This window comes from Solanum verrucosum, unplaced genomic scaffold, assembly GCF_900185275.1.
Source record: "Solanum verrucosum unplaced genomic scaffold, falcon-dt-bn FXZP01000080.1, whole genome shotgun sequence".
Lineage (NCBI taxonomy): Eukaryota > Viridiplantae > Streptophyta > Magnoliopsida > Solanales > Solanaceae > Solanum > Solanum verrucosum.
In genome coordinates, this window is record NW_026020097.1 from 449,835 (window position 1) to 474,177 (window position 24,343).

The following is a 24,343-nucleotide window of genomic DNA, read 5'->3' on the forward strand; positions in this document are numbered from 1 at the left end:
TGCCCCTATTCTTCCACCTTCTTTGCAAAGGAAGTCCAATTTTCTAAAGATAGTGTATAAAGAGTAGCTTGGTGCACAAAGCTTTCTGCATTGAAAATTCGTACAAGTCTTTACATTTTGTACTAATAACAGAAACAAGACATCACTCTTTTGATTCAGTCTAACTTTGAAAGATTGAACACTTAAAAACGATCAATCACCTTGACAATCCAAATGAATCATTTGTACATTCGAAACTCGGGTGTGACAGAGTAGGAATACACCGCACTTGAAAACACGGCAATCACCATATTACCTAATTAGTGAAACACAACATTTCAGCAATTTGCAATAATGTTACAAACCAACCCTAGAAGAACTCTTTGTTCCCCGGAAGTGATTTAGAACAACACAGCCAAAAAGGGGTGGGGTGGAATCCGGAGCAGTGGCAACCAACTCTGTGATAGCACAAGATTCTGATTCTTAAATGCATCTGACAAGGAACTAAAACCCAGCTGATCCAACAAGTGAAGAGTATGCTGCATTTTCATCACCGGTAGGTGCCTGTTCAACAACTCTGCGGGATGTTCCAACATCTACTTTCAAAAATGTTCCACCATCTAGGTTGCACGTGGCACAGAGCTCTAAACGCTTCTCTTTAGCTTCAGCAAGATCACCGTCCCAGCAAGTTTCAGAGATAATCTCAAGTGCTTTCTCTAGCTTGTCTTCTGGCACAAGAACGTCATTTTGTTGGAGCACAAGATAAACTTGTTCAGCAGCGGCCTTCCTAACCTGCACAATAGTCAAAAACAATTGTTGAGAAGGCGTCCAATTCATTGTTTCATGTTACTAATTTATATATTCACTCAGATTAAGTTTCTCTTGTTCAGGTGCTTTCTGGTACCTTTGGAAATCGATGGGTGAGGAAAGTTAGTAAATGAGTGAATGCCTGGATATTGATCTGTTCAGGTACTGATGAAATATATCCAAGTATTGCAATTCCAGCATACAGCTTACTGAAGTCTTTTGATCCTTTCAACTCTATATTAAGAGCTTCTAAAACTCCAACACAAAACACTGCAGTCTGCGCCTGTTAAAAGAAATGAGAAGGGGGAGGGGGCAAAGTCACATCATCAGTACAGCAGTGTTTGTGCAGACTGCAGAATAAGCCAGTACATATAAGAACAAAGGGGAAGATACCACACATGAATGATTGGATACTATAAGAAAGATCTAGATGGAAGTAGACTAACCTCCATATTTAAGAAAATCTTTTTGCTGAATAGGTTCTCAATAGTCTGCAACAAAATAGTAACACATCAGTGTTAGAAAACCTGTACCATATTGGATGTTTAAGGTTTTAATATAAAGATATAGTATCTTAGGTTACTTTTTTTTTTTTGACAACTACGGTGTTGGGTCAACTTGCACACACCTCGACTAATTACACATACCTGCCACCTCCCACTAACTATAGGTATCAGGTAACTCAGTCCACCAAGGCTAAGATAGAAGGGAAGAGATCACCTAGTGTTTTGTCTCTGCTGGGGTTTGAACCTGAGACCTCATAATTCTCAACCCCACTTCACTGACCACTAGGCCACACCCGTGAGTGCGTTTCTTAGGTTACTCCATCCATGGACTTAAGGTTATGCGTTGGACACTGTAATTCTTTCACATGGTACCAACACCAAACACATTCCTAATATCAGTTACCGAATGTTATCGCACACCCCATAGCCAATGCTGAATGTGCAAGGGTGTCAAAATGCCACATTAGTTAAGCATATGAGCCTTTGGTCTTCTTGTATGGTCTCGGTATATCCTCACAATTGCACTAGTTCTTGAGATTGGGTTAGACTTAAGGCCCCTTAACATGATATCAGAGCCAAGCTTTGGTTAGTTTGTTTCCACAACTGTCTTCTCTCGACATATTCTATCACTTGGATCTCTCTCACTTGAGCAAATTGAGCCATTAACTCTCCGCTGTAAGCAAGCCCGTTGGGCTCTCTACTCCAAACTAACTCTTCAGCTTTTTAAGCCACGTCGCTCCTCAACCAAAAAAAAAAAGAAACAAAAAGTTATCTGCCCATGCGCAAACCCTATAGAGCCAGGTTACACATGCAGAAGGGTGTTATAGAACCTCAGGTTACACATGCAGAAGGGTGTTATAGAACCTCTGGGATATTGGCATAGTAAGAGTTTTCAAATGAGTTAATAATTGTCCCTGGTTTCACCACCCATTACTTTACGATTGTAGGTGGGATGCTTAGATTCTTGTATAGTCAGAATAGAGGAATTTGAAGAATAACATAAAGAGTGCTTGAAGTTTTCCGAAAATGAGATGTGCAAATGACAAAACAGAATACTGACTTCTTTTACAAATATCCAAAGAATAAAATGGAACTTTATAGAAGGATTTAGCAGAGGTTCCTGCAACAAGCCTGTCTAAAGATGAAGCATATATTTGAGAAATATCCATAGAGTTGATTTGATCAGAAATGTAGTTACAAGTCAAAGGGGTGGAGAGCGTGAGATACCACTGGCAGGATTCATGACAACCAGACTTCTATTGTGATGGCAGATTTCACTACTTCACATTTTAATTCAACTATAGTGCACGCTCTCTAGCAAAATCATATATTACATATAGCTCTGAGATGTTTCGGCAAATTGTTCAGTTCACCACTAAAGATTCTTGTCATTGGAAATAGTAAAAGTCACTTGGAAGGTGAAGTGCCATTCCACATTTTTCTTCTTTTCAAAGCAGCTACAAATCATAAAATTTTACAAGAAATTGTTTTTTACCAATAAAAAGGAAAATAGATAAAGCTCAGGATACTGTATAGACAGTCAAAAATGTAAATTCACCAGATTGCTGCAGTAAAAAAATATGATTAACAAGCATCTTCATAACTGCAAGAAAAATAACTGTTTCATAAATCATAACGTGGTGATTCTAGAAAGATAAACAGTGATCTACAATTAAGGAATGAGTCGACAATTATCATTAGCAGAAATGGAATTTCCAATCAATTTTACCTTCAAAGTGGGTTCCACAACTCTGTCACACCTTTGGTATTTCTGAAGAACCCAAAGAATGTCATTGGAAAGATTGTACTCTTTAGAATCATTTACATTTTCATCAGTTGACTGAAGAAATTCAAGCAAAGCATTGAGTGATGGCTTTCTCAATGAATCTTGCAAGCCACCAATGGAAATAACCAACCCCGATATCACATATTTGCTATAGCAACTGATACCAAGTAACTGAAGAAACCTAGGATATGAAAAAGTAGGTACCTGCAGGATGGCATAGAAAGGCTTGTTTGTCAAATACCCTAAGATATAGCAACCAACAAGACAAGCAATTTTAACCTACCCCCCATTTCAGATCTGCATCGTCAGGCACTATTTGCTCTAGTCTCTCTCGATGGGGAATAAATGGTACAGAAATTGATTTATTATGCAAAATTCTTTGAAGAACCTTTGCAGCTAACTCTCTTAATTTATCCATCTTCTCCACTGCTTGTTTAACAATATTTCCAACTAAATGGGTTGCCATATTTTCATCAAAAAGAAAATTCATCTGGTTTGTAACATCTGTCTCGTCCAACTGAGGAACAGATCCAAGTTCCATTTGTTCTGACTTGCTTGAGAAGCCCTTGAGTCCTCTTTTGCATAGAATATATGTGCATCTCTCAAGGCCATCTAAGGCAGTCTCACGAACCCAAGAACCAACATCACCTCTGTTATCTTTAGAGTAATCATCCAAAGCTTTAAATAAAGTCTGCATAACCTCATTCTTTATAAGAACATACAGAGATATGCATTCTTCTGCAGATAATAGATGAGAATGATCTTGTGTCTTGGTTAAAATTTCACACACAGATACAAGTCCTTTGACAGCATTTACCCGTGATTCAACATCTCTTTCTTCAGGGTTATCCTGTAGAGCATAAAGTTGTTCCATCAACCAAGATAATGTGCAGCTTACTTTCTCCATCAGCAACAGCTAAAACAGAAGCACTTCCTTACCTCAATTTCACAAGCAGCACAAAGCTTACGAAGTATATCCTTCCATCCTACACATAGAAACTTAAATGGCAAAACACCAAGCGCAAGTGCAGATCCTCGTCTAGCTGCCACATTAGGATCAGTCAATTGCTCAAGGTATCTTAATGTAATAGCATTGAAGCCTTTACTTTCCAAAGGCACAATGTAAGCAGGAATGAAGCTCTTTAAGGCTGCAACAGCAGCACCCTATAAACAAAATAGTAAATCAGTCAATTCACTCAGAGGAAGCTAATAAGCAGGAAATTGATAAAGTCATAAGATAAACCTGTATCTGAGAATTAGGATGTCTCAGATTCTCATGGAGCGTATCAAGCAGACTCCGTTTTATTTTGTCTGTCAATTGGACCCGAGCTGATGAAATACATTCAATGAAACGGGAAACAGCAGAACGCATTATTTCTCCTCCCTTTCCACGATATAGTCGTGCTTTCTCAATTGCAAGAACCACACCAGCAACTTGATTCTGCAGATCTGTAACGGAAAAATAGAGGGATCACAATTCGCTTTGGATAATAAACACAAATAGACCATGTCATAACCCTTAACCAGATGATTTTCTCTTTTTATTAATTTAAACAAGAATTGTGGTAATTAAAACTTTAAATGGCTCACATGGTAATAGCAACATCACAAAAATTGGGTCTCCAGTTGTACGTGATGGAAAGACAATTAAATGCATGGTATAAAAACAATGAAAAATGAGTACTATATGTCTTAGAATGTAATCCTCTTTCCCAAATTCAATGTCCATTACATCTCGACTTTCCTGCTAATCCAAACTTCTGGAACTGAAAGAACACTTCCATTGTTCTTCTTATAATCACTTCTGGGAATTACATACTCCAATCAGTAGCTCACTTCTATTCAAACTGTATAGCAGGTTAGCAGCTATCACTCCCATAATATTCTTGTACTCTTTCCCTCAAGATGATTAATTAGGATTGAGGGACTTTTTAGCTATGCAGAGAAGAAGAAAAGGGCAGCCCGGTGCATGAAGTATTCCATGTTCACACAGGGTTCGGCAAAGGCAGCCTACCTGGCGCAAAGTACAATGTTGATTCCAAGGCTCGGACCTGTGACCTATAGGTCACACGGTTAGAACTTAAATGTTTCTCCAAGGCTTCCTTATTTGATTATGCGAAGAAATCACTACAACAATAAGCACTGATAGGGAAGAAACATCTATGACAGAAGTTAGACACAAATAATTTCACTTGGCATTCATGATTTGATTTCACAATGAATAAGAAAAAAAAATCATGTTTCATACATGTATAAATATATAAAATAAGTAAATAACAATATGTAGAATTTACTTGCACGGATTGAGTACAAGCCATCATTACAATCTCATATATTTTAACAATTAAGTTGTTTTTTAATATAGAATAGTTATAGATTTCCAATTTCCGAGCAAATTTTATTTTCCAGTATACTGAATAACTATTTAACTCAAGTGAGGCCTAGAAAAACTTAAACTTATAAACAAAGAGGTAAAACACTCAAATGCATTAGATCTTTAAACTATAAACCAGTGCCAACCAGCTTGAACTTTGATTTCATCACACACAATTAACTAAAAGCTTGAAGCTAAAATGGAGACACCAACCTGGGAGAAGAACATATTCACGTTCATGTAGAGCCAATATAACCTCCCCAATAGCTAAAGTTGCACCATGACGCATGCACAAATCAGAAGACAATGTGCAAGGCAATAATTTTCCCACAACGGTACTAGAAAAATGTCCAAGATCATACTTAGCAAGAGAAGAAAGGGCATTTGCAGCAAGCTCTCTCAAACTCTTATCCTATATTAGGACAGTAAGGTAACCAATCAAAAAGACTCATCAATGATAGAACTAGCAAGTGACAGCACATGCCAAATTAGTTCACAAATAAATAAGTACATTGGCCAGCTGGTATGATATTAGCAGGGTCTTAATTCTCAGATTTAGACTGTTATGCATGCATGTCTTAAGCTCAATATGAAAAGGAACCCAGAAAAATTATAAGAAGAAGGTGAAACATCACTAAATGACCCTATAGTTTGCCATAATTAGGGCTACACCTGTAGTTTCCCAACTGAAAGATCCTTAGCGGGATCAGCATAACCTCCTCTGCTACTATCTTTTCTGAACAGACATGTCGTCAAATTTGTATATTTGTAAACAATATCATTGGAGGGGGGTGATTAGATAGGCATGGCGCAGTTTTAGCTTATGGAGGACACAACCTTAGATAGGAGGGTGTGGAAGAGATGGATTAGGCTAGAAGGTTAGTAGGTAGCAGTGCGATTTCTGTAGTTGTCTTGCTGTCCATTCATATTAGTAGTTTCTTGTCCTTCGATTTCTGTTACCATCTATTGTTTCTTGTACCTTGATTATTGTATTATTTTGTTGTAGTTTCTGTTCTATTACTATCTGCTATTTTTTTTGTTTGTTATTTCATGTACTTCTGTTACTTCTCTTTGGGGACTGCTTTGGACTGTTTTTATTGAGCCGAGGGTGTATCGGAAACAACTTCTCTACCTTTGAAGTAGAGGTGAAGTCTCTGCGTACATTTTACCCTCCCCAGACCCCAATTTGTGGGACTACACTGGGTATGTTGTTGATATTTGTAAACAAATTCCTATCACATTTCTAATTCAATTCCTACTATCTTTTTTCAGTTCCATGATATGACAAAAGTTGTCAGTTGTCACAGTAGTGCTTTTGCCAAGACCTCAAAACTTCGGTGAGGAATCAGCTATATACATCTTATCTTTGATAACAAACTTATATAATGCACCTCAGTGAACCACAAATAAAAGGCACACTCAAGCAGACCATAAACATTTTATAAAAGAAGTGTTTTGTCTGAGTAAAAGCTAGCAATCAAGCAACTAGCAAGTATAAACATACCCAGTGACAGATTTTGTTGTTCAGAAGCTCATCAACAAAAGTATAAAGATAGCCATCATATTGAGCAATGCAGACAGCAACGTGAAGATAGGAGTTTGTACGTGAAGAAAGTGCAAAGTAATCAGCTGTATTCACTATATCGATACCGTGAGGATAATTTCCTTGTCGTCCAACATTCTCTTGAAAAGCAGCAGCAGCTGCTCTTCTACAATTTACCTGGAAAGTAATAACAATGTTGCATCATTTTAATTGGAGGAAGAAGCACCTTGACAGGGTAAGGAATGATCCCTGTGTTTTTGGTACCTCACGGTCATAGCAGGCCACAGTGAGAAGGTGTGGAGCAAGCTGTTGGAGTATGCTTTTCATATCTGCATGGCAATATGCACGGCCAAATGCCCAACAAACATAAGCAGCAGCATCACGTACATGGGATCCAATGCTATGTGGACCTCTTCGAATGTCATAATGTAATGCCTGCCACACCAAACTTTCCCTCATTATTAGGCGACAAATCCAGCTTCAACGAGGGAAGAATTGCATGAGTGGATAATGCAAGTCTAATGTTATCTCGAAGTGGTAGTCTACATTGAATATGTTTCAGTAACTCATCCCCAAAAAAAAGGTCCACCCATATATCCATCTGTCATGCATACCCATTAGTAAACATCAAAAGAGGATGATATGTGTTCCAGATGCTAAGATTTTTTTTTTTTAAAATTAATTTCGGATGCTAAGAATTGAATGGTAATAAGGACTGGTATTTCAAAGGCGAAGATTATATGCTCATAAGTACAATAGAAACACCGTACATGACACAAATACTCAATAATGTGATTTGGACCCATAAGCACACAGCAGTCAGTAAATAGGAGTCCTATGGGCATCTGTGCTTCTGATTGCCTAACCAGAATGCTCATCATGGGTAAACAGGGATCCTTTCTACTTTCCTCTCCCTCTTTCTCCGCTTCTCATCTGTAAGTAGGCAGCAGGTCTTATCTATCCTATTTCTGCAGTAAGAAAGAATGTTTTCTGCGACAGAACTAAGAGCGACAAATTTTCTGAAAGAGAGATCTCTGTTAAGATGTTTCACTTGAATACCAAAGTGTATTACGTACAGAATTCCAATTAACCTATTAGAATTTGTAACGATCGCTTGAAGCTAGAGGAACAACCGAGCAACATGGAATAGAGCATAGTCAACTAAGGTTGCCTGCTTATCTTAGCCTATACAGTTCCTGGAAGGTAAGATATAAGGAGAAAGATGAACACTGATCAAGCAAGTTGTGTATCATTAGCAAGTTTATACTCTTTAGAGATAATTAATTGCTCAATCGCAAGGTCCAACATATTGAGTTAAAGAGAGATCAAAAGTACAGAATAAATTAGGGAACTTCAGTAAGGACAACCTTTATAACGACAGGAATAACTTTGTGAAAACTAATAGGTAACAGCAATCCTCTACGTGCCAATTCAGCCAGCGCCAAACAGCCACCATGCCATGAACCATCGCCCTGTAACACTAGAATACATAAGCATAACCTAAACAAAAGAAGAATCAAGACAGATGAAGTGCAAGAGAAACTATTAGCTTTACAAAATCTGGGTCTTGTTAATTAATATTCTATATTCAGACATAGTGGCTATCTCATAAGATAACAGAAAAAACAATTGGTAAAAAACAACTGAAATAACACACCTCGCTAGGTGAAAAGAGCTCCAGGACAGATGAAAGGATTTCATCGGAAAGCAAGTAAGTTAACCGTGAAGTAACACGACCAATACCTTTTGCAGCAGACCAACGCACAACAGTATCCTGTAGTGCCATGATAAAATCTCTAAGATGCGAAAGTTGAAATTAAAAAAAATAGCGGAAATGTGAAAAAATAAAAGGAAGCTGTTGTAGCAGTAATATACTGAAATGGAACCAAATGATGCTAATGCATGAGAAGACATAAATCTGTTTCAAAATAGCAACTGCAGATGAACGAAAAAAAGAGATCAGTTAGCCTGAACAGAAGTAAATAAATGTTTGTTTCTGTTCCATAATGTGAGTTTCACCAAGAATCTCCGAAAACAGTAAGGCAATGACACTTTATGACTGTTCAGCTTGATGAAGTGTCATTTATTAACTGCTTTAGAAGATTCTTAGTGTCAGTCACATTGTGGAACAGAGAGACAATTATTTACTTCCGTTCAAGCTAACTGATCTCTTTTGGCACATGTGCGCATACACGGAAAGAGAGATACACAACCTTGCATCAAGATATCAAGTTCTTTAAATGCACTAACTCAAGAAAGAGAAATATATGTGGATAGTCAACTTAAATTTTATCATGATTCTTCCATGGCACATGAGGAGGAGGTGAAGGAGCTTTACCAAATAAACATATAAATAAAATAAACCATCCAAGGAAAACAGATACCAACTTGAATTTGTCTACAGGTCTCGCGCTAAATACTTAAGATTAACGAGGACAATCAGATAAGTAGAAGATGGAAGCTCACCCTTTAGACATACCGTATCACGCAGCCCTGACAGCAGTAATTCAATTATCTCTTCTACTATATCAGGGACATCCATGTCTTCTTCATCATGACAGTCCGGCTCTTGGTAGAAATTCGATAGATCATTGTTTCTATAGTTATTGTATCGGTTCGTTTCAATTCTATCAGCAGTAATATTCCCTCCAAGCGTGCTGGTTCTACCCTACATGGCAAAACAAGCATTGCTACTAACTAATTTCCCACACTCTATGGTGAGTTGATCAGCACAAAGTATTTCAGGGGAATACTGTAAAACGCAGGAATGAAAAAAGACAAGTAACCAGTACCAGTAAATGAACAAATAATGAAGGAGCTGATAAACATGTTGCTCTTTGATAAACAACACAGTACTGTAATTTTTTAAATAAGAGATAAATATTGACAAGGATCGAGAAGAGCAAGAAAGGATGACAATGTTTAAAAATCATATTAAGATCAGTGAGGCAACATAAAGAAAAAGGATGCTACCAGACAAAAAATTACATAGACGCTCATCTCCCTATTCCCCGCAAATCATCATAACTTTTTCTTTTAGAAAGATGGTAGGACAACTGGCTCCTAGTAAATGATACTAAACCTAGTTAACTACATGAGTTTTGAAGCAGAGCAACCATCACTCTGTAACTAGTAAGAAACATTTAAGCCCCTTCTTTTGCATAATTAGCAGTCTTACCACATATCGCCATGACTGATGACGTGGAGGGAGACATATCATCCCAATCCTTTGCGTTAGCTTCACAAGATACTTGCGAAGTAAAGGACTACGCGCTGCAGTGTTGGACTTCATCAGAGCTGATGTGTCATTCCAAACACCAGGAATCACACTAACCAACACTTTCGGGCTTCCATTCTGTATTAAGAGGAAAACAATAGTATTCTAAGAAGTACACATACTAAAGCAAGACTGCAAGATCACCAAATAATGAAGGGGTTAATAACATCTTGCACAACTGTGCCACTCCATAGTGAGTACAGCGAAAAAGATTCTATGTTATTAAGATATTAGACTTTGTAACATGATCAATGTGTATCTTTCAATCAGCACCTGATCTCTGATATAATGACATCAGGAGATGCTTTCAAAGATAACTGAAACTTAAACTTGGCAGTTGGCACTTACGTGATAAATCCAAATTGATTTTCCAACCCCATCCATTTCTTTTAAACTTGATTTTTACCACACTCACAGATAATTACCAAAAGAAATGAAGAGCAGCTACAAATACATCGACGAAGGATAAAAGATGAATTCATTTCATTCAAATTTGAATTTGAGGGGAACGTCTAAGTTCTAAAGTAGAATCACAGATTCCACGGATAACGATTGTGAATAAAGAAAGTTAGGAAATAACCAAAGTAGGGCACAAAGAAAAAGAGTGAACCTTGAACATAGCACCTAGTGCTTCAACTGCACCCAATAGCTGGAAGTGATTGACTACATCATTTGACATACATGACATAACTTCATGCGTCCAGTCCACAAAGCTGAAAAACAAAGTTATGGGGGATGCAAATATGTAACTCAAACATATCGTGTAAAAGAATTTGCAAGTGTTAAATAATTCCCAAAGGAGGCATAAAATAGTTACATCGTACTTGCTCAGCATATTTCAATGTAGAAGATTTTCTTCTTTTTTACTGCCCATACAAATAATATTTAACATAGAGAAAAATGAAACAGAATGTCTCAGCAGGCATTATGACAATTTGTAAGAAAGGCGAGGATTTTGTCTGCTGATATCGCATACAAGTGAATTGCATGTGTCACATAACAAGCAAAGAGAAAATGCAGTAAATTATACTCCAGCGAGTATCATGTCATTTGCATTCACAAACATAATGTGCATGCATGAAAATGACCAGACAATTTCATCTACTTTTACGTGTTGTTTCCTTTCTTTTTTTTTCTTTTTTTTTGTTGATAATTTCATCTGCTTGATTGCAAGATTTTAAATCATGAACTGTTAGAAATGGAAAGGGTTTTGGCAGTTGGACCTGGTAAAAGCCTTTGTCATATCTGGGCGTGTAAGAAGCCTTGAGAGCAGCAAACCGGATATGGTTCGCATAGGACCCGCATTTGAAAGGTAGTCTTTAGAGATTTCCAGAATTTTTAGAACAAGTGGAGGTGGCTCATCACCTCCAGCATAGTTATTATTCCCAGCACTAGTATCCATAGAAGCTATATCAAAAGGGATCAATACAAGAATGTAGAGCCACAATAGTATCACACACTTTGCCTCCATCTCTCCAGTACTTTCTTGTCGTAATGATGTTCCAGCTTGTGTATTATGGCATTTCTCCAGGAGAGATACTGCAAGTTCCAGGTCAGAAACCTGATGAGGGAAGAACTTGACAACAGCCTTGTAGCCACAGACTGTCACCAGAGAATATATTATGATACACACAGGCTTAATTACTTCAAGAATCTCTTCCGAGGCAGCAGCTCGTTCGACAGCTTTTGAACGGACAATGGACATTAGGGGTGAAACCATACTCTCGAGGTAAGGCTCCAGTAATTGACCTTGCTCCTGATATTTGTCCATCTGCAAATCATATTTTAAACAAATAATTAATGTACTACCAAAGAAAAAATATTTTTATAAAATTTGCATTAGCTCTAAGCAACTGGTGTTTTAGTAATTCTGAAAGCAAAGTACTCAATCATTAAGTACTTTTAAGGGTTTGGACTTGGCATCATCAAGAGTGTAGTGTCCTACATCAACATGAGTAAAAGATGAGCAGAAATTTGAAACAATACATTCTTCAAATTTCTTCTCAACAAATACATCTCTTCACAGTCCCCTCTCAAAAAACTAAATCTCTCCACAGTTCCTCTACAAGCTCACTTTTAGACTTAGACATCAAGACCAGCAAAATTCAGATCTTTTCTCGCCGATGAATCATCATATTAGTTAATCATACAAACAGCTTAGAAGTCCCACATCGGTAGAGGGATGGGAATTTGGTCTCGTTATATGGACTTGGACAAACCTCCCCTCTTGAGCTAGCTTTTGAGGTTGAGTTAAGCCCAGGTGTCATATCTTTACATGGTATCAGAGTCAAGCCCATCCCAATTTGTTGTTCACCGATGTTGGGCCCCCATTTAGAAATGTTCACGCTCCAGTTGAGGTCTGGCCGTGCGGGGGAGTGTTAAGAAGTCCCACATTGGTAGAGGGATGGGAATTTGGTCTCCGTATATGAACTTGGACAAACCTCCCCTCTTAAGCTTGCTTTTGAGATTTAGTTAGGCCCAGGCTATGTTGCTCAGACTCTTCAAAAATGCCAACGGGTGCGTGTCGGATTCGCCAAAAGTAGTGTATTTTTGGAGAATCCGAGACGGATGCGGCATCAAAAGTGGAGAGTCCGCGCAACTAAGGGCCCAGGTGTCATATTTTTACACAAACAAATTGTCCTTAACACACAAAATAAAAAATGCTTCCTGCAATTCAATATAGAAGGTGGTGTTCGACTGAACTTGGAATTTAAGAAATAGAGTAAGACTTTTCACTCATAAGCAAAATATATAGTCCTACAAAAAGTATCCTCGGAACTAGTGGTCTTCAACATGCCATATTAATTTGCATAAGAGCATGTCATTAAGGGCAAAGTAGAAATGCTAATACAACAAACTTCCAAATATAGATAGGAGTCGATCTTTTAAGAGAGATCAAGGATGTATGACTGTCATAAAAAATAGAAAAGAGAGCATAATTATCAAGCTTGAAGTCCAATAACATTCTTCAGTCACAAATGTAGTTTTACAGTTCCTTTAGAACCTTAGTTTCTAATCAAATCACACAAAGTTTAAATCTTTGGTCTAAATATATTGCCCAACACCCTTTGGGGTGGCCCAGTGGTTTGAGCTTGGGACTTCCATGTTGGAGGTCTCAAGTTCGAAACCCCTTACCAGCGAAAACAAGGGGTTTGCCTTCTGGGTCGAGCTCGTCGCACCTGGCTTGCCTAGTGCGGGTTAACCTCTCCTGTGTGGTTTGCGAGCTATTGCATAGGAGCAGAGGTTTTACCCTGTGCACACCCAAAGGGTAGCGGCTGCGGGTTTCCCTTGTCAATAAAAAAAATAATATTTCCCAACAATAACAACATCCAGAATTATGCCCCAATCTCAAACTAGTTGCAGTTGGCAATATAAGTCCTCTATATCTAATATGCTCCATCTATGTTTCTTTCATTCAACTATTCAATTGTTTGTCGTATAGGACAAATCAGGAATTAATTAAGACGAAAAGTATTTTTTAAAATCTGACACCTTTTCTTAGACTGTAATACAGTCTTTAACCAAACTTAAAAGACTCCATCAAGCACCAAACCAATGTAAATGTGCTAATAACAAAATATCCCAATCCCAACTAGTCGGGATTGCCTATCCATACATTCTTCCTGCATCATATCTTACCCTTTACTAAGTACGCAAAGATCCCAAGAAATTGAGGTACTTTAAGACAACTTACTTCCATCATGTGATCTGTCATGTACACGTGTTCCCTTTTAACACCTTTAATCATCACGGTGTCACACCAATGGGTCAATGTCCTTGGAAGTCTACGTAAGACACAATCAAAGCATCTCACATAACCTCTCACTTTTTGCTCTATATGTGCTATTGTACATCATGTTAAACTTTTCTAATCTTGTGCAATCACACGTCATCCTAACATTCACAATTTTGCATTACTCGTCTTGGATACATTAGGCACTTAGGCCTTACAGGCCAAATCTCACTTCACATAGTATCATTAGGCTCCCAACCATTCTATATAACTAGTATTTCCTTTAGATATGTATCCTCTTATCACATAAATCCATCCTACTCTAGCTCTATGTGTTTTTTCATCTTTTACAGGTATTTCAAGTACAAGCATAGCATTGAACTAATAATTATGCAGTTCAAACAGACAAAATAGATAGAGAGAGATTACGATAGATCGGATCTTATGCACAGAGGAGATATCAGAGACACGGCCATTGGAAATGATATCGTCGAGGAGTGACTTAACAAGCTTCCATTCCTGTAGAAAATATCTCTGCAGAACACTCTCTTTAGAATCGTGTTCATCGTCTTCTTCAACTTCGGTAACTCCCATTTTCAATTGTTCCTCCATCTTCAAGCTTTCTTCTACTCCGTCAGCCGTTAACAGAGACACCGAGAAGATACACTGTGACGATTTGCCTCAAAAAAATTTACTAGTATTTGATTTGATTTGATTTTGCCGCTGCTATTGCCGGACTGAGATTCATCTGCTTAAAGCAATTATTAACGTGGGGGTTAACTGATAATCGCTGTCCAGCCCACAATTGATTTTGCTATGTCCAATTTCGTTTAGTTTATGGGCTCATGAATGATTGAAGCGGATTAGAATTTTGTTGGGCTCTGTTGGTAAAATGGAAAGAGCTAGCCCACGTATGGGGTCATATTTAGAGAAAAAGCACTACATTTTAGCGCCCAATTATCATACATAACTATCGTTTCTTTCAAAATTAGCAAATTTATTTTAGAGCCCAAATACCACTTAATTACTCATCATAGCTATAGTTTGCTATAATTACCACTCGTGACTAATATTATACATTAACTACGTGGGCTAACTTCAAGTTTGTATAATTAATCACGTTTGTATATGTATAATTCGCCAGAATATACAAATACTATGTATAATATACAATTATCTAACCGATATACATATACAATTCACCTCTCTCCCACTCTCTGCCCTCTCTCACTCGCCTCTCTCCTCCTTCTCCCAATTTCGCTCGCCTCTCTCCTCCCTCTCCCAATCTCGCTTGCCATATATACAAATGCATATGTATAATATACAATTATCTAACCAATATACATATACAATTCATTCACCTCTCTCCCACTCTCTGCCCTCTCTCCTCCCTCTCCCAATCTCACTCGCCTCTTTCCTCCCTCTCCCAATCTCGCTCGCCTCTCTCCTCCCTCTCTCAATCTCGCTTGCCATATATTCAAATACATATGTATTATATACAATTATCTAACCGATATACATATACAATTCACCTCTCTCCCACTCTTTTCCCTCTATCCCAATCTCGCTCGCCTCTCTCCTCCTATAACATTAAGCTACAAATTGTAATTATCAAACTATAGCTATGGAGAGTAATTAGACTATTTTTGAGTGGCTATATGTGGAAGTTCCTCATAATAGTTTCTTTTCAAAATGTATCATTCGTAGCAAATCTTTTATTACCAATTTATAATACATTTATATGTGCGACGATTAAAATCTTTGTTAATTGTATTTGTTCACATGGCAAATCAATCTAAGTTAATTGTTCAACCAAGACAATCAAGGCAAAATACATAAAAATGCATTGAATATACAAGATACAAACAATAAAAATACAGGATTATAAACTATATAACCACAAAAATACAATAAGATACATCCGTAAAATACAGTCAAACAAGAACACGAACAACAAAAATTATGTCCCGTATCTGAAAAGTTAGATATCTGGTGCAAAATATATATATGTGAAGTTTACAGAGGATATACAATAATACAAATAACAAAAGGTGGATGGTACAATCAAGGCAAAATATCAAAATTAGTGATTTGCCGGGAAAATTTTCGTTCAAAATACAGAAAAACAATCCAGAACAAAAAAAAGTTTTCGATGCCATAAACTTTGTCCTTCCTCAAAATATAGTGATTTGGTTAAGGTTGTGTGTATATCGATCAGTTTCTCCATATTTACTTGTGAAATTATATCAGGTATATTATTGTTGATTAAGTTAAACTCTTTAAAATGGTGTTACATAATCCTTCGACTTGAGTAATCTTTTGAGTAAAATAACAAAAGATAAAGTGATTTTTCTAATACAAAAAAATAATTATCTTTTCAATAAAATAACAAAAGATAATTGATTTTTCTCATTAAAAAGGGTGACTTTATTCACTTATTTTGAGTATATAGTTCACATCATTTAATTAAGCAATATGAACTCTTAGAAAAATATATCGCAACCCTAACGAAACAAAAATACTTTCCTTTCTTTTACAAGATATGCAAAATATCATATTCACACATTGATTCATGATATTATTCAAGTTTACAAACATATAGTATATGCTATATATGTATACACCACCAAGACTCAAAAGTAATTCCCATCACAACTAGCTAGCTAACTAAAACACTCATAAATATTTGGTTTTTTTTTATATATATGCAACCTTGCTTCTTGCTTTAAGGTTTATTTTTAAAGCCACCATTAGAATTAGCTCTATGCCAAGCTGCAAATCCATTAAACAAAACCAACGTATTGCTAGTAACTTGTGCAACATTAAGTACCCTAGCTTTAATCATAGCCATCCTTTTACCACCCATTGGGTACCCATAAAATCCATCCATACAAATATATGTATCAGTCAATACAGTACTTAGCCAAGTTTGCACATTGCTTTGACACCAAGCAAAATCCCCTTCACTATATTCTGCACTCTTCATGTGTTCAAACTCTTTGAATGAATTTGTAAGCTCAGAAACACTATCTGACATTTGATCTAAACAATCTTTAACCGCTTGATATTCCTTAGCCTTTTTTTGTTTCAGTTCTTTCGATACTATTTGCAAGTAGTTTTTTGTGTATACTGCCTTAACTATACTCACTTTTAAAGCAGCTTGAGCTATTTCTTGAGGATCTTGTGACGTTGGATTTAAATGTGTTGCTAACGAACTCACACATAGACCTGGATAACGAGTGTGCTTGCATTGTGACTCTACGAATTTAGGCACGATTGCACCCGATTCAACAATAAAGATAGAGAAAATGACAAGTAAAATTAGGGGAAGGACAAGTTTTTCCATAATTTTTTTTGGAGAAGTATAACAAGGAAAGATTAAGCGAAGAGTATAGAATTATATGAAGAGAGAATGAATTTTGTTGTGTTTGTTTGATGGGAAAATTGTAAAGGAGGTGCTAAGGTTTATATAGAAGCTAAGGGCTATGACATGAATATAAATGATCATGAGAAGTTTAATTATATTAGTGCACACTCATTCTTGCTTAATATTCGGCATTGACCTTATACATCATTTAAGAAAATTTTAATTTATTAAACTAATCTTACTAATGATATTTTGAAATTTTAAATTTGATTGCTATTATTTAATTAATACTAAGAGTAGTATAGAAAAAAAAAACTCTCTTAATTTGTTAAAATATATCGATAAAATTGAAATATTTATTTTTAATATAAGGATCAAGTAAAATAAAACGGAGGGAGTAATGCATAATGCATAATGCATAATTATTTTATGTGAGTCAATTTTTTGGGGAAGGTGTTGATGTTGGGGTTCTAGTAAACACAAACCTTAATTCTTGTCGGAGCAATGTCCTATTTACGTAACTTATGAGTATTGAGTTATTGCTTTGACACCCAAAAAGTAGGAAAATATTACGGGGTAATGCTAAATGGCCAGAAAATTTGGCCAGAGTTTGGCCAAAATTTTTAAAAAATTATAATATTTTTTTAATTTTAAAATAAACTGATTTTTTCCATTTTTTAATTAAAATGTATTAAAGTTAAAAGGGTAAAAATGTTCAAAAAGATAGAAATAACATAGATAAAATACCATTCTGACCAAAAAGATTTTTCTTATATCTTAAATCAACTATGTTAATGTGCGTATTTAACAACAATAAATATGTACATTAACAAAGAATGTTAATATTTTTTTACTGATATTAATTAATTGTCATTAGATTTAGTGTTACTATAAACTTAAGTGACATTTACAAAAAATATCAAAATATAATTGTCACTAGTAATTATCTTATAAGAAAATATTTAACGATAGTTAAGTTATTGCCATTAGTTTATTACTGCTAAAAATCATTTTTAGTATAGTTACATTTCATAATTTTTTATATACGTAATGCAATTTTTTTTGAAAGGTACTCACCTGAACAGAACCCAAAAACATTCCATTCTTTTTTATTTGTAAAAAAATGTATGTACTAAACTAGAAATTGATCCCTACCCAAGACCGGTTCAATGCTTACAAAACTAAGATATATGTTCCACTATAAAATTTAAAATGTTCTTTATTTTTTAAAATTTTATGTTAAGTTGACAAATAAATTAAAAGAGAAGAGAATAGCAAATTGCATTTTATGTTTCTTTAGGTGATTTTCAAGCAACTTCAAATTACTTATCGAATCTTCTTGCTATTATTTCGATTGAGAAAACACACTACTAGGGTTGACCCCTACGCTACCAATTATTACTCTTTTGATTCTTTTTCAATCAGTCTCCTGAAAAATGTAAAGCGAAAAGTAAAATATATGATGATTAGCTTGAATTTAAAAAAAATCCCTTATATTGAACTATGAAAAAAGTATCAGAAATTTACTAAATATAAACTAGAGAGAGTAACAAATAAGAATTACTAAATTATTGGGATTGAAAACATATGGTCAAGGATTTTTTTTTTTTTCAAGAGAAGTAGAAAAAAGAAATTGATAATGCAAGATGAAGCCAAAATGGCAAAATAGAGCAAATGATATATAAACCAATTTACACCGAGACAAAGAAAATAATATTACATGCGATATTTTTTATATAATAAGTATAACTTAGGACCTTAAGTTATGTCCACATGAATGAGAATTTGACTTTGATTTCTGTAACGTTGTGCCACATGCACACAGATCCAGAAGACCATAGTATTTACAATTGTAATTTAATTAGTCCTTCACGTGCAATTAAGTATTATTCCCTTCGTCCATCTTTATTTCTTCCGTCCTAATTAGATATGATAATTTTAATAGATCACTTTATAAACATATATAATAAATTTAATATTTTAAAAATATATAAGAGTAAATTATGATAGTGAAAAACATTATCTTTTACTTTTTTCAATTGATAATAAAAATAAATATTTATTTTTAATATAGTAGACGATGAAAATAACTTCGAGATAAGGTTGGTTGTAGTAGACACAAACCTTAATTCGTGTTAGAGTCGGTCGTAAACTTAGGTGAACAGAATTATTATTCAACGTTTTACTAGCTTGTGCTGAGCAGGCTTACTTATCCGTGCATACCGCAACTTGTCTTACACAAAAAAACAAATAAATAAAACATGGATTAAATATTTGACCAAATTATGCTACTACATCAAGCTACATTATTATTTATTTCATAATACATCTACAATTATTAAAATAAAACTACATCTAAATGGGTGACATATCATTTTACCTTTTTTATTTCTTCAATTACGTTTGTAACAGAAAATATATCTTATTTTTAGAGATTCGACTTTTTTTTAGACCAAACATATGGTAAAATCTGTCTATTTTAATATCATGTTAATTAATATGCGTGATCATCAAAATTAAAAGCTTAAATTGTTTTCTATTCTATGTTTTCAAACACTCCAATTATATAAGAATGAACTTACCTGTTTTTAATGTTTTTAACAACATTATGTCTAGCTAATATCTTTATAAAAACAATTAATAGAAATAACACAAGATCTTTATAAATCGTTTTGGAGATCCTAATATAACAGATATACATGGACCACAGGACCAAATATATCATCTTAACACTTCTAAATTACATATGGACTAACAAATATTTATCTTCATTTTTTTTTTCTTTCCTTTTTAATTTTCATTTGTCTTTTACGTGTATTAACTATAGAGAAAGTCAAAATAGCTCAACTAGCGAATATAATATAAGTTGGTACAGAATAAACGTTTGGTATAAAGTAGTGAAGATGTATTAGTCGGTAAAGTTATTATTATGTGATCAGAATATCATGAATTCGAGCGGTAGAAATATTCTCTTTCAGAAATACAGAATAAGACTGCATACAATAGATTCTTATGATCTGATCTTTCACCAGTTTCACACATAACGAAAGCTTAGTGCATCAGACTGTCCCTAATTTTACCAGGTTGTTTAATTTGGTGAGTGGTGCTAACGGTATGATTAGCTTGTGCTTGTAAGAAGGAAGCTTTCTCACCAATTCATGTGCCCACTTGTATAGACAATATTAAACAGACAAAATCATGCTGGAGATTGTTTGACCAACGTTGTGCTAAGATGATGGTAAATTTAATTCTACAACCTTATAATTATATTGTATCAGCGTACCAGGATATCTCATAATTTAGATTCTACACTACATTGAAGTGTAAAGTAGGTCATTATTTGGGCACAAAATAAGTCGAATTGCAAGTTGAGTGAATTTCTAGAAAATTCTCGACTCCACCACGTGTCCATTCGACTGAATATGTGACATAAAATAACACAGTTCTCTTTTTTAATATTTGATTTAACCTACTTTACATTTTTATTAAAAAATTACTATATAACTAAATAGCCAACAAATTAAACTTTCTTCACCAGTACTATCGCCAACCACAAACAACCTGAATTGGGATAATCGACTCCAACCAAAATGTTAATTAGGAATGTCCAAATGAATAAACTGGATTAAATTTGAACGGATCAAAATGAACTGAGTAAATAATGAGTTGTATTATTTATTCCATAATATAGTATATTATTAGTATATAAAGTATAAAACAAGGTCGTCTTACATCTTACTACAAATTGTCGTTTTTATTTTGCCAACGAAATATATTCGTTAGTTGGTGCTTACTATTAGAGACACTTTCCAGCCAATTTTCGGTTTGAAAACTATATTAACAAACTACAACGCTTAAAGTTAATAAAATTACATTCAAAAGTAAAAGGACGAACGTAAAATCAGATTCACATGTAAGTTTGATTTTTCTTCATAGGTCAAAAATATGTAAGTGAAACTTGAACATACGTAGAATCGTTACCTACTCTAATATCATGTGAAATTGTTACTATTTGTTATCATATATTTAAAAATTAAACTGTTAAAAATGACACTTTATTTATTTAATTTATTTTCAACACCCCTATCATAATATTTGTATAGGAGATCTCATAATTTAGATTCTACACTACGTTGAAGTGTATAGTTGGTCACATAATAATTGGGGCTCAAAATAAGGCGATTTGCAAGTTGAACGACTTTCCAACAAATTCTAGAACGAGCTCCATAATGGCATCTGACAGGGGTGGATTTAGCAATAGCTATAGAGTATCAAGATCTTTTTCTTTCCGTCCCAAATAGAACAATTGAATAGGAACTTAGATGGGACCAAGGTGCTTGCAAGCTTAGGGTTAGCAGGTTGTTGGCTGGGAGAGCTGGTAAAAGAATGAAACCTTCAAGAGATCATGGTTAACAAGCTATCTGAGGAAGAACAATCTCCCCCAGCAATATCAATCCTCCCTAGTTCATTCAGAATTCGTAAATTTTTACTAAATATGTACATACATTGAAAAATGAAAAATAGATACAAAGGATATATAATGTAAATGTGACAGTCCTTCAACCAAAGTTATGCATAGTTAAGTTGATTTGAGACTGAAATTTTGTAGTTCAGGTCTTCAGGATACACTTTTAATTAGTCTCAATTTGATAATTTTATTACGTTTTTTCCCCATTTACCTTGTTTACATTTTTTCTTCTTCTTCTTCCATTTACCTTCTTTCTCACCAATCATTTTTGGTGCTTTGTGAAAAAAATATACGGTATTACTTGGAATAATTAAAAAAAAAAAACTCATAAAAAAAAAAGTACTATTTTTTTGAAAGATATAGTACTATACACAAATTATGTTTTATTTATATTTTTTTCTTTTTTTAGTATGGTGCTACATTGTTTATTTATTTTTTCATTTTGAAAGGTGATTGCTTACAAAAATTTATGCGTACACCCACTGACCTCTGAATATATGGCACAATAATTCAATCCTTTTTATATATCAGATTTATGTCATTTCTCCTTTTAATCTTTGTAAGTTAGATGGTCTGTTGAAAAATTGAAGTTCAAAGTTTGATTGATTTTCTCTGCGACAATTTGTAGTAAATAATACTAACTTCAAAATCTAAAGGTAAGCAAAAAAATTTTGCTAAAAATAACAAACTCCTAAACTCTAGAAAATATTACTTATTGAAAATCCAAATAGAAATCAATTTTTAAATAGAGTGCTTAGGTCTAATTTAATAAAATTAATGTAGTAACAAAGATTTTGCAATACTAAAGCAAAAATATTCAACAAATTTGAAAATAACCAAACTAATGGAAGTTAATGAGACCTACTAGTTAACGGTATAGTATGGAATGTACCCCATGAAAATATAACTCGCTGAACCTAGAAATTAGAATACCCATCAAACGTTATCATCAACTCCACGAGAGTATATACTACTCTTTATATATGGCTTATTGCTCCTTTCGTTTCAAAATACTTGTCATAATTTTTTTTAGAGTCAAATGATATGAATTTTAATTTGATCAATATTTTATGATGTATTTTTCCATCATATTGATATAAGAAAAATTGCATTGTATAGTTTTTTAATATCCAAATTTCTAACTTTAAAATATCAAATAAATTTAATATAATTTAGCTTTGAAAATCAGTCAAATTAACTCTCGAAAAGCGAGATGTGACAACTATTTTGAAATAGTGAGTAACTAATTATACATCTTAGTTGCTATAGATCATTTATCCCATTGTCGATATTTCAATTCCCATATCGCATTACAAAGCGAGTTGTATTTTGACGTGTTTTTAAAAATACAAGGAAAAGAAAACAAGAAACGAATAGTATCAAAATCTATTATACAGATAGAATTAATGAAGTTACATACGTTTTGACATACATAACAAAAAAGAATTAATATAAAATCAAATAGAAAGATTGTGAATTCAAGTGGCAATATATAAATTTTAGTGCTTGTTAATTTTGCCAGAGTTTGAGTGATGAGAAGCCTTATGCCTAACAGCATATCCATTGAACAAAGCTAAAGCATTGCTAGTAACTTCTGCAACATTTTGAACTTTAGCCTTAATTGTAGCCTTTAATTTATAACCACCAAATTTGTAACTAGACATCCCATCCATGCAAGTGAAAGCATCAGTTAACACTGTGCTAAGCCAAGTTTGAACATTACTTCTATGCCATACAAACTCACTTTCCTTGTCTAAATTCAAATGTTGTAGCTCTTCCACCGAGTTGAAAAGCAAGTTAACTCCATTTGAGATTTGATCTAAACAATATTTCACCGCTTGATAATCTTTAGCCTTAGTTTTTTCGAGTTGTTTGCAAACGTTCTTCAAGTAGGTTCTCGTGTAGATAGCTTTAAGTAAGCTCACTTTCAATGCTGCATGAGCTAGCTTTTGAGGTTCAGATGCAGTAGTGATATAGTTTGACAAAGATTCCGCGCATAACTTTGGATAACGTGTGCGCCTGCATTGCGACTCCACAAATTTGTTGGCACGAGGTTGTGCGCTAGCGCCTTCAACTGTTCCAACAAAGGTAAAAATAAATATATTGAAGAGAAATAAAAATAGGGAAAGGGTAATTTTCTCCATTATATTTTGGAAATAGAAGGAAGCAAAACCTATTGGTATATAGTTTAGTTTGTTAAAATAGAATGCTTGTAAATTGTGTTGATTTGTAGTGTGGAAATGTGAAAAGAGAATTGAGGTTTATATAGGGAAGTGTTTGTCACACAAGAGTTGACTTTGTTTCCTTTAATTTAGTGATTACACGTGCAAGAACCTTCAAAGAACTAGGTGCAAATTAAAGTTTATATTAACTCTATGTAAAGCAATTGGTGCAAATTAAAGTTTGATATTAACTCTACGTTCACTTTTACTTGTCTACTATTTCAAAAGGTAGATTTTCTTATGAATTACTTTATTCCGAAATCATTTTTCACGACCTAAGA

The 24,343-nt window shown here is 34.5% G+C and overlaps 3 protein-coding genes across 3 annotated transcripts; all 3 read right to left on the reverse strand.

The window, feature by feature from the left end:
• Positions 1-203: 203 nt before the first annotated feature.
• Positions 204-14,751, reverse strand: LOC125824810 (tubulin-folding cofactor D). Its single transcript, XM_049504160.1, has 17 exons — positions 14,435-14,751; positions 11,496-12,043; positions 10,883-10,985; positions 10,174-10,350; positions 9,475-9,663; positions 8,653-8,769; positions 8,363-8,467; positions 7,260-7,430; positions 6,957-7,172; positions 5,666-5,864; positions 4,322-4,527; positions 4,018-4,242; positions 3,362-3,928; positions 3,022-3,282; positions 1,233-1,277; positions 884-1,069; positions 204-771 (listed from the first exon to the last, which is right to left on the reverse strand). Exons 1-17 carry the CDS (start codon positions 14,615-14,617, stop codon positions 484-486), a joined length of 3,786 nt encoding a protein of 1,261 aa, XP_049360117.1. The 5' UTR covers positions 14,618-14,751; the 3' UTR covers positions 204-483.
• Positions 14,752-16,701: 1,950 nt separating this feature from the next.
• LOC125824834 (21 kDa protein-like) lies at positions 16,702-17,351 on the reverse strand. The gene has a single exon (XM_049504187.1). It carries the CDS (start codon positions 17,349-17,351, stop codon positions 16,731-16,733), a length of 621 nt encoding a protein of 206 aa, XP_049360144.1. The 3' UTR covers positions 16,702-16,730.
• Positions 17,352-23,217: 5,866 nt separating this feature from the next.
• On the reverse strand, positions 23,218-24,020 carry LOC125824833 (21 kDa protein-like). The gene has a single exon (XM_049504186.1). The coding sequence runs from the start codon at positions 23,982-23,984 to the stop codon at positions 23,340-23,342; it is 645 nt and encodes a 214-aa protein (XP_049360143.1). The 5' UTR covers positions 23,985-24,020; the 3' UTR covers positions 23,218-23,339.
• Positions 24,021-24,343: the final 323 nt, after the last annotated feature.